This window comes from Crocuta crocuta, unplaced genomic scaffold (assembly GCF_008692635.1).
Source record: "Crocuta crocuta isolate KB4526 unplaced genomic scaffold, BGI_CrCroc_1.0 scaffold443, whole genome shotgun sequence".
Lineage (NCBI taxonomy): Eukaryota > Metazoa > Chordata > Mammalia > Carnivora > Hyaenidae > Crocuta > Crocuta crocuta.
Genome location: NW_027529446.1, coordinates 1,071,215 through 1,081,231, shown reverse-complemented (window position 1 = coordinate 1,081,231; position 10,017 = coordinate 1,071,215). Strand labels below are relative to the sequence as shown.

The 10,017-nt window shown below is 64.0% G+C and overlaps 1 protein-coding gene across 1 annotated transcript in view; it reads left to right on the top strand.

Annotated features, from left to right (window-relative positions):
- The window catches only part of REXO1 (RNA exonuclease 1 homolog), a 35,030-nt gene that overhangs the window by 4,016 nt on the left and 20,997 nt on the right, over positions 1 to 10,017 (top strand). Inside the window, exons 4-6 of the mRNA XM_077760610.1 lie at positions 6,560 to 8,103; positions 9,121 to 9,225; positions 9,954 to 10,012. Coding sequence (XP_077616736.1) covers positions 6,560 to 8,103; positions 9,121 to 9,225; positions 9,954 to 10,012 — 1,708 coding nt within the window. The remainder of the gene's footprint in view (positions 1 to 6,559; positions 8,104 to 9,120; positions 9,226 to 9,953; positions 10,013 to 10,017) is intronic.

Genomic DNA, 10,017 nt, shown 5'->3' with positions numbered 1-10,017 from the left:
GAATATGGTAGGAGGCAGGTTTGGGGGGAGGGCAGCTCTGGGGGCGGGGCTTGGCCTGGACATGTGTGCACACGTGCAGGTGTACCTGAGTCTTGGGTGTCTTCTGTAAGCTCAGGAGCTGGCCCTGGACCCTCCAAGGGCTCTTCTGGATGGATCTGAATTCAGTACCTACCTGTGGACCGAGATGGAGTGCTGTGGAAGTGAAGGATGGCGTCCAGCAGCACAGATAGGGGTCGGGAGCCGGGGGGAGGAGAGAGCAGTTGACACTTGAGGTTTCAGGGACATTGGGCAGGTGTCCCCAAGCAAGTGGTTGCTGAACTGGGCTTTGAAGCATGAGTAGAAGTTTGCCTGGTAGCTGCAAGCAGGGGTGGGCATGGGGGTGGGGGATGGTAATCCAGGATTGGGGCTGGGAGACCATGCAGTGGAAGGCCTGGAATCTTCTGTCCGGTGGTTTGGGAGGACTGGGGCGGGGGAGGCTGCGTGCCAGCTTTGCTGCCATCCCCAGCAGCTACAGCAGGGGTCAGTGTTGTCACACTGATTTTCTTTTTTCTTTCTTTTTTTTTTTTTTTATAGTTTATTTTTGAGACAGAGAGAGACAGAGCATTAGAGAGGGAGACACAGACTCTGAAACAGGCTCCAGGCTCTGAGCTGTCAGCACAGAGCCCGACGCGGGGCTCAAACCCATGAACCGTGAGATCATGACCTGAGCCAAAGTCTGACACTTAACCGACTGAGCCACCCAGGTGCCCCCATCACACTGATTCTAACTGTCCTCCCGCACAGGCCGAGTCCACCCCCACAGACCGGGAGGTGGGCGTGGCTGCAGGGACAGGAAGGGGCAAGGCCTGGAAGGTAACGGAGGGCATGTCTGGGAAGCATGGGGACTGCATTCACTCCAGGCACATCCTGGTGAAGCTTGTCCCTCTGTGTCCTAGTTGATGGTCACACATCACAGTTGTTTGTCCTGGGAGACCTGTGTCCCCTTCTCCAGTGGAGTGTCCCAGAGAGCCCCTCAAAGAGCAGGAATGTGGGTGCTGTTTCAGGAGACAGGGCCCAAAAGCTCTGGGGCCCCCATCCCTACGCACCCATGTTCCAGCAGTGTGCTGGGTTCCTAGGGGAGAGCACAGGCCTGCCCGAGCAGCTGAGTCCCACCACTTCTGCAGGGACGATCTCGGAGGGCTGCCTGGAAGAGTCACTGAGACAGTCCATCAGGCTCTGGGCAGGAAGCTGTCCAAATATGAAGGTGGGGAGGTGGCTGGCCCACCTGAGGGATGAGGGAAACCTGCCCTCATCACTTCCCGCCAGCACCTTCTTGGGGGGTCAAATAATAGAAGCCACTGATGCTGATATGCGACCTTGCTGTGTGGGCTCTTAGGGGACATAGCCGGCTCCCCCCCCGTCTTGGCCCGACGTTCCAGGAATGACTGACAAGTGTGGCCTTCTTTCCCCCTCCCTGGCACATCCAGAGGACACTGTTCCGCGTGCCTAGGCCACCCAGGAGGTCCCTGGAGCCTGTCTTATGGAGGAAGGTGACCCCAGGAGCGTCCACCAGCCAGTGTGCTTGGGGGGTCACAGGGCCGGAATGAGAGAACTGCTGCAATTCTGTGTTTGGACCTGAAAGTGATCTGCTCAGTCGAGGCCTGGGGGTTGGCCGCAGGGACCCGTGCCCGTCATGGCCTGGCTGCGAGGGGAAGGGGCCTCAGAGAACGGGCCTCGGTCGGCCTCACCCCGGAGGCCCTGCCGTTGGCGCTGCAGCCCCTGTTCCTTTGTGGGCGCTGCTGTCCTGCATTTTTAGGCTCTTCAGGGATTTCCGGGTTCTCCTCGGGTTTCCTGTGCTGTGTGCTTCCCTGTGGTTTTGCAGCGCAGTTGAGCCGTGTCCTGTTCAGACCCCACGATTCCGCGTGGGCACTGCCGTCCTGCTCCCTAGGATCGGGCCTCGGGAAGGGCAGCCCAGCAGCAGTGTGACTGCTGATGCCCGGGGTGCCTGAGCGCCTGGCCTCCTGTCTGGGGCCCTGGCCTGAGCTCGCTTCTGGCCTGGGGGCCTTGGAGCTGAGGGGAGGGTGCAGGGGGCGTGGCAGAGGGCGGTGAGGGGGGGCCGACCGGTCTCACCAGCTGTCAGGGTTCTCTTCCTGCATGTCCCGGGTGCCACAGGCCTCTGCCCTCTGCTCCGGAGCGAGCGAGCGGCCCGGTGTTTCTCCCTGGGCTTCAGGCTCCTGCCCTGTCCAGTGGCGCACTCAGATGTCCAGGAGTGGGGTGCATGGGCATCCTCCCTGGGGGCTGGGTGGGCGGGGAGGCCCCGGGGGATAGAGACTCTGAGCCCCTCTCTACTCTGAGGGGAGTAGCGACAGCCAGCCCCTCTGAGGACGGGGGCTGCCCTGCCCCCTATGGGGGTGAGTGCTCAGAACTGCTCTGCCCCAGTTCACCCTCTATGCATTCCAGCCAAGCCAGGGCTGGCCATCAGTCAGTGTCCTTTCTACCATTGTGACCTTCTGGGGATGTCACCCCTTCCTGGGAGGCCTCGCCCCATGCAGCCCCAGAACGTGGGTGGGTTTAGTGTCTTCACTTAGGCTGCTCCACAGGTAGCCTGTGTGTCCTGCTTCTCTCTGGTGCTGTGGGGACTGTCTCCTGGCCCCGTGCAGGGTCAGCAGGCTGTGACCGCCACCGGGGCTGGAGGAGAGCCCCGCTGATGTCTTATCGGAGCTCGAAGCTGGGGTGGGACCACTGTGCACTGTGTGCTTGTCGTCTTTGGACCTTGGGCTGCGCCGAAGGAGGGGAGGGGTGATGGCCAGCCCTTCAGAAGGCAGCGCCAGCTCTCCTTTCTGGAGCAGGGAGAGGGCCCAGGCTTTGGGGTCAGATCTCTCTCCAGGGGTGGGGTGGGGTGGGGAGGGAGGCTGGCAGCTAGGCCGGCCAAGACTCGGGTTCCTTATCTGTGGAATGGGCTGACTTGGGAGGGCCCCGTCCATGCCTGCAGCGCCCCCTGAAGTTCACAGTGGGGCTCACTGACCTCCCCCTGTGGCGCCTCCGTGCTCAGCTGTCTTGTTGATTGCACGTGCGCGACAGGAGGGGCGGGAGTGTTTTCCGGAGGGAGGCACGGAGGCGGCCAGGATGGGTGTTCCTGGCAGGGGCGAGGCTCGGAGTGACTGGGGGTGACTGGCCTGTCCTGCTCTTTCGGCCCCTTTCCTCCACAGCGACCCTTGCCTCAGCCCCATTTGAGTTCTTGCCTTCGGTGACCCACAGCCCTGGAAAGCGGGGGTCTGGTTGGTGTCCACCGCGCGGGAAGCCCGTCCTCGAAGCGGGTGGTCAGAGAGTGTTGGACGCGATCGCCGGGAGAGCCGGCGGAGGGCAGCTCTGTCCTTCAGGGCAGGTCTGGTGGACATGTGGCCTCTGTGAGCACAGAACTGAGGCTCGGGTACCGTCAGGGGAAGACCCCCACCTAAGCTGGGGGTGGGAAGGGGCATTTGGTGACTTTTTCCTTTCCAAAAATCAGCCCAATTAATCTTGTTTATCAAGTGCATGATTTACCAGGGGCAAACCCCCAAAGGAACGTTCTTGGCATCCATCCAGATAGAGTCCCTGATGTTAGAAGGCGCCTCCCACGGTGCCCCGTGGGCCAGCCTCGCAAGGTGCTGCCTGCCCAGAGCCGCCTTATGTGCTTCCGCTGGCGGGTGGGCAGGCCCCCAGGGCCCCCTGCAGCGTGCCAAACATTCTCTTGGGGAGCTTCTCCAGTTCCCACAGGTTCTGCTGGGGGCCTGGCCCTCCGAAGCAGGGCAGGGCAGGGGCCAGGAACAGGGAGCTTCTGTGCTCCCCTCCCGGAAGCCTCAGGTGCCCTTGGCTGGGGCGCAGCAGGCGCCTGCCTGCAGGGACTGAGCTCTGGGCTCCCTGTGCTCACTTTTAAGCCCGCAAGGTTGTAACAACTCCTGGCAGTTATAACAGCTCCTGGCAGCTGCACTCAAGGCTTCTCGACGGAGCCCCTCAGGATGCTGACGAAGACTTACAGGAGGCCCCACAGGGGAGGCTCTTGGCCTTGACCTTAGGCCCACTGAGGGCGTTGGTTTTGCTTCATGGTTGGGGAGGCAGCCTCCAGCTGGGGCTGAAAACCCCTGTGTTGGCTGGGTGCCTGGCCTGGGCTCCGCCAGGGGCTGCACCCCCTACCGAGTCCACGATGCTGGGACCCCAAGTGCACTTCCCTCTTCCCAGTTTAGCGGCCAGGCTGCTTAGAGCCTAGAGAGGGTAGAGGGAGCAGGTGTGACTGCCCTCACGATGCCAGTGCAGGCTCCAAGGTGGAAAGCTAGACGGCCGCCCTCCTTGCCTCTCTGCCTCAGGTTCGCCAGAGCTAATGAGGTGGCCTCAGGCCCTTTGCGGGGCCTCCTCCCACCTCCCCCTTGGGGGAAAACCCTTCCTTCCAAAATGTAAAGTGGCTTCCTCACTTTGAAATGGGGCTGAGGGGTCCCTGGCTGACCTGCTTCTTGTCGGTAGCCCTTTCCCTGCTGAGGCTTAGAGAGGACCCTCGTCCATGCCTCCCTGACTGGCCCTTGGGGGAGGGGCACTTCCACTAGGTAGACCCTAACTCCTACCCCCCACCAGGGGCAGGACTCTTAGACGAAGGAGGGAGGGTGGGGAGTGAGGTAGGCTGGACTGGAGGCTCCTAAGGCCCTCAGTGGACGTGCCCAGTAAGTGTCCCCCAGCCTGTGGCTGGTCTGGGCGCTTGCGCTCTGCTGGCGGCCAGGACTTCTGGGGGGAGGAGGGGACACTGTCTTCTCTTTGTTCACGCAGGGGCCCTGAGGCTGGGCCAGGTCTCCCGTGGGTGCCTTTGGACTGGTTGTGGGTCATGTGGGCTGGGAGGGGGGCTGGTCCCTTCGCCTCTTGCCAGGGGTGGCTGTGTGCCCTGCCCCCAGTCTCCCCATGTCGTGCCCCTGGTTCTCAGCTGGGGGGGGGGGGGCGTGAAATGGCTGCTCCCCAGCCCCGACTCTGGTTTTGCCTCCCCGTCTGCGTCGGAAGCTTCGCTGAGCGCTTCCTTGCTTGTGAACACAACGTGGGACGTGGGCTCCAAGCTAAAACTGAACAACACACAGCAATCCCTTCCCTCCCTCGGGCCCTGGGCGGCCCTGTCCCCTGCAGCCCCTGGCGGCCCTGTCCCCTGCAAAACTCTCTCCCCCACAGGCAGGCAGGCACATGGTTTTCTTCCCACAGTCTCAGGGCTGCTGAGGCCCAGCACCGCTTCCTTATCCGGAGAGGCCAGAGGAGCAGCTAGGTCCCCCCTGGCTGCACCCAGGGGCAGGCAGGCCTGGCTCCTTCTCCGGGTTCCCGGGGAGAATTGCTGTTACTTGGTCAACCTCAAGGCATTGGATCTGTTGACATATTCTTCGAGATGGTATAGAATTATCTCTGATAAGGTTTTTAAAATTTTTATTTGAGTAAAGTTGATACACGCTGTTATGTTATTTTGAGGCCGTACGTGGGCTAGGTTTAAGTCTGTTCTTCGTTTTAGGTAGGGTTTCTAATGACCCATTGATTGACACGGCAGCCTGGAAGCTGGTGTCTGATCCATTTCTCAGAACGCTGGGCTTCATTTGCTGACATTTAATGGAGAATTCTGTACCTCTGTCCGTGAGGGAGTCTCTGGCGGGTTCTGTACTGATGCTGACATCGGCTGAGCTGCTCCTGTAGACTGTGTGTCCCCCTGGATCCTGGAAGGGAACCAGGATTATCTGTCCCACAGCCGCCCCAGGAGGTGGGGGTGGGGGCGGAGGCGTGACTGTTGGATAGAAATGTTAAAAGGACGTAAGGTGGGCGCATCTGGGTGGCTCCAGGCCTGTGACCCTGGCCTCAGGGCGGTGGGGTGCCATGCTGGCTCTCCACCCTACCTGGCATTCTCAGAATGTGATTTGAATGTAAATGCTTTTTTCTTTTATACACTGTGGGGCCAGAGGGCAGAGAACATTCTGCCTCCTTTCCCCTTGCAGGTGTGCGTGGGTGTCCTTTGTTGACGTGCTCCCTCAGCTGGGCCCCTCAGCAGCTCTCTGCTCTCCTGGCACAGGCATGGCCCCAGGGACTTACCTGCAGGGAGTGGGTTTGTGGGACAGAGCCCTAAAGGTGACACCTCTGGGTGGCCCGGGCCTGGGGAGCTCAGTGCGCTCCTGCCCTACGGGGGGCTGTGTCTGCACCCTGCCCGGCCGGCCGGCGCTCTGTCCCCAGGAGGCCCTGCGCTGCGGCTTTGGCGTGGGACAGGCCCGTGGTGATGCCGTTCTCGCCCCAGCTCCCGGAAATACTTGTCCATCTGTAAGGTCACCAGTCCCCCACCCCATGCCAGGAGGTCTGTGGACCAAGTGGCCACGCCGCCAGGGGCCCAATTCTGCCCCCTCAGCGGGACTGCCAGCGCGGCCCCCCCGCCGGCTTTGCAGGGGGCCCGGCCACAGTTGGTTCTGCTGCTCGGCTGCTTCCCTGCTCTTCCCCGTAGGCGTCGGGGGTGAGGCTCGCGGTGGGGCCGGGGCCTGACGCTGGCTCGCGTGCCTGCTTCGGGGGGCCTGCTCACTGCCGTTTTCTCCCGCTTCTGTTTCAGGGCTTGGATATGACCCGTACAACCCCGAGCTGCCCAAGCCCCCCGTGCAGAGGGAGAATGGTGCCCTGGGTGGAGGGGAAGAGCCCCGCTCGGACATCCTGGAGCTGGAGCTGGTCAATCAGGCCATCGAGGCTGTGCGCTCGGAGGTGGAGTTGGAGCAGCGGCGGTACCAGGAGCTCCTGGAGACGGCCCGCGAGCACAGCTCGGCCGAGGCCCCTGCCTTGGCGCCCCGAGGCCCCGCCACCGGCCCCGCCGCCGGCCTGGACGAGGACGCCTTCCCGCTGTCCTTCGATTACAACCCCGGCGGCCGCCCTGGCCTCTTAAGCCCCGATGCCGGCTACCAGCCCACTCCTCTGGCCGCCGCCGCCGAGGCCGGTGGCAAGTACTCACTGGCCGCTCTGGATCGGGTTCAGGGCCACGGCGGAGGTGCTGGCGGCGCCTTGGAGTACGTGCCCAAGGCTGTGAGCCAGCCCCAGCGGTACAGCCGCCCCGTCCCCAGCGGCAAGTACGTGGTGGACGACTCCAAGCCGTCCACAGACCTGGAGTATGACCCTCTGTCCAACTTCTCTGCCCGGCTGCTCAGCAGGGCCAGCTCCAAGGATGACAGGGCCCCCAAGCGGCCCCGGGGCTCCCGGGGTAGCGAGCCCTACACACCCGCCCTCAAGAAGCCCTGCGACCCCTTTGCCGGCTGCGACGCCAGGTTCTCAGACTCCGATGACGACGACGGCGCCCCTCCAGGTGACAGGCCAGCCGCCACGAGCCCCCCGCGAGCCCAGGCGGGCACCGAGAGCAAGGCCCCGGGGAAGCCAGCCTCCAAGGAGGGCCAAGGGACCGAGGAGGGGGGCCTGCGGGAGACCAAGGAGATGGCCGTGCAGTATGACGTGGAGGACCTGGGGCAGCCCCCCAGGGGTCCTGGTGGGGAGCTCACGGCCAAGCCTGGCTCCCCGGCCAGGGCCTCACAGGACCCCGGCGGCCCCAAGGAGGGGAAACCCAAGAAGAAGCGAAGTGGGGCCCTGCCAAACCCGGGCCGCAAGGATGGCGCCCGGAGGAAGGATCGGGGTAAAGATGGAGAGCAGGCGCGGCTGGCCAGGAAGCCCTGCGTGGACCGGCGGGGCCCCCAGGCCAGCAGCCCCCGGCACAGGGCCAGGCAGCCCGAAGGGACCAAGAAAAAGCCATCTTCGGCCACCCCGGTGGCCAGCTCAGGGAACAGCCGGCCCGACCGCGGGGGTGTCCACCAGCTGCCAAACAGGACGGGCGGGAAGACCCCGTCGGGGAAGCTGGCGGAGCGGAAGGCCCGCTCGCTGGACGAGGGTGCCTCCCGGGATGCCCCCAAGCTGCAGAAGCGGGCCCTGAGCCACGCTGACCTCTTTGGGGACGAGAGTGAGGATGAGGGTCCCGGCCCAGGGCCTGCGGCGCCCCCCGCCCTGCCCTGCCTCAGCTCCAGCTCCGACTCGGACTCGGACTCGGACCGANATGTGTGTCTGCGCATCTTCAACGAGTCCACCAGCGTCAAGACCGAGCACAGGGGCCGGCAGGCCCGGCAGGTGAGCCCTGCCCCTGGGCCGTGGCTGCCGCCGTGGGGGCCCCCCCTCCTCCCCCGTCCAGGAGACCCTGCCGGCCGCCTGCTGCCCCTGCGCCTCATCCAGAGACAGAGCTCAGGGCCCACCAGGCAGGGCCTGTGGCCACTGAGGCCCAAAACTCGGGAAACTGGTCAGGGTTGTGTGGGGGCAGCCCCCTCTCCCTCCCCTCCCNTTCCCCTCCTGCCACTCTTCCCCTCTTCTTCCCCCCCCTTCCCCTCCCTCCTTATTTCTCCACCTGCCTTCCTCTCTCCACTTTCCTCAGGCTGCTCCTCCCTCCTCTCCCCCATCCCTCCCTTTTCTCCCCCCCTTCCCACCTCTTTTCCAACCTTCCCTCCCCCCACTTCCTCTCCTCTCCTTCTCCTTTCAGTCTCCTCCCCCACCCCCCAAACTCCCCTGGCCTTTCTGGGTCAGTCATCTAGTGTGCCCACCTTGGCCACCAGGGTGCTTGCTTTGAACAAAGCCAGAGGGGCTAGTCCCTGCTCAGAAACCTGCGCCTTCCGTGAGGCTCCCGAGATCTGGGCCGGCTGCTTGGTCCCTTAGTGCTCTGCTTGCAGACCTTTGAGGTGTTGCTGTTCAGATTTCCCCCCTGTTCCCACAGTTCTGAGCTGCCCTGTATGAGCTGGCGAGGGAGGGGAGCAGGAGGCAGTGGTCTGGGCCTGAGACCACTTGGCCGAGGCCTGCGTCCCACTCGGGGCTGAGTGCGTCTGCTGGAGACGTGTGCAGGACTGGCCAGCGCCAGGGGCTTGGCCAGGGGGCCTGTCTCCCCATCGGGGAGCGGGTGGAGCGCGCCTCCCGGTCGGAGGCGAGGGCCCCACATCATATGTCAAGCCCTGGTAGCCCCTCCCTTGAGTGTGTCCGGCTTCCCACCTCTCGCTCTGTGTCCTGAGTTAACGTGTTGGCAGGGGGGAGGGGAGGGGAGCCGCCGCACCGGTGCGGGTGGCGAGATCTGAGGGAGGAACCTCAGGGATGACTGTGTTTCAGCCTCCCAAGGAAGAGCAGGTGGAAGGCCAGGGGCATTCGGGCCTCACCACACTGTTCCCTGGGCAGAAGAGGAGAATTTCTCATCTCTCCAAGCAAGGCAAGGAGGTAGGGGTCCCCTGCTGGGTCCTGAGTGGAGGCTGGTCGGGGCGAGAAAGCCCGTCTGCACAGACAAGACCCCTGTGTTCCCTGCCGGTGGGGTCCTCTGGCAGACACGTACCTGGCACTCCCTGGGTCGTGGCAGAGAGCTGCTTGGAGCCCGCTCTCCAGTCTCTGGTTCAGGGCTGGGGGGCGCGGGGCACGGAGGGGGCGCGGGGAGGAGCGCCTGCTGATCTTGGACTAGTGGCCCGACCTTGCAGAGCCTGGATCCCACCCCAGAGAGAGGAACAGTTACTAGTGGCATCGTGAAGGCTCTCCGCCCAGCACCTGGGAGCTCTGGTTGAATCCGCCACCAGACCCTTCCCCTGGCAAAGCTGAAGGCCAGAGAAAAGGAGTCAAGTGGGATTGGATTAGCGTGTCAATCCAATCAGGGGCCTAATGAGTCCCACCCACGCCGCGCCTATATCAGGGCCAAGGGCAGGGCCGAGGCATTCCGAGGCCAGAAGCCAGAGAGTAGGGCAGGCGGGGTGCCGGGGCAGCGGGGCAGCATGAGCACGTGGCGCTGGCTGCTTCCTGCCCGGGCGTCTGAAGGCTCGGAGGAGGGCGCTGGGGCAGCGTGCCTGGCCCCGGAGCCCCTGCCTTCCTGGCCCTGGCCTTACCGGCAGCCTTTTGCCCCGTGCGGCCTGCTCTGGGTGCTCCCGGCATACAGAGCCCCCCGGGAATTTGTCGTCACCCAGGCGGAGGCAGGGCGGAGAGCCCCGGCCCCCCCCGCCCGGCCCCCCACCGCCCAGGAGGTGAGCT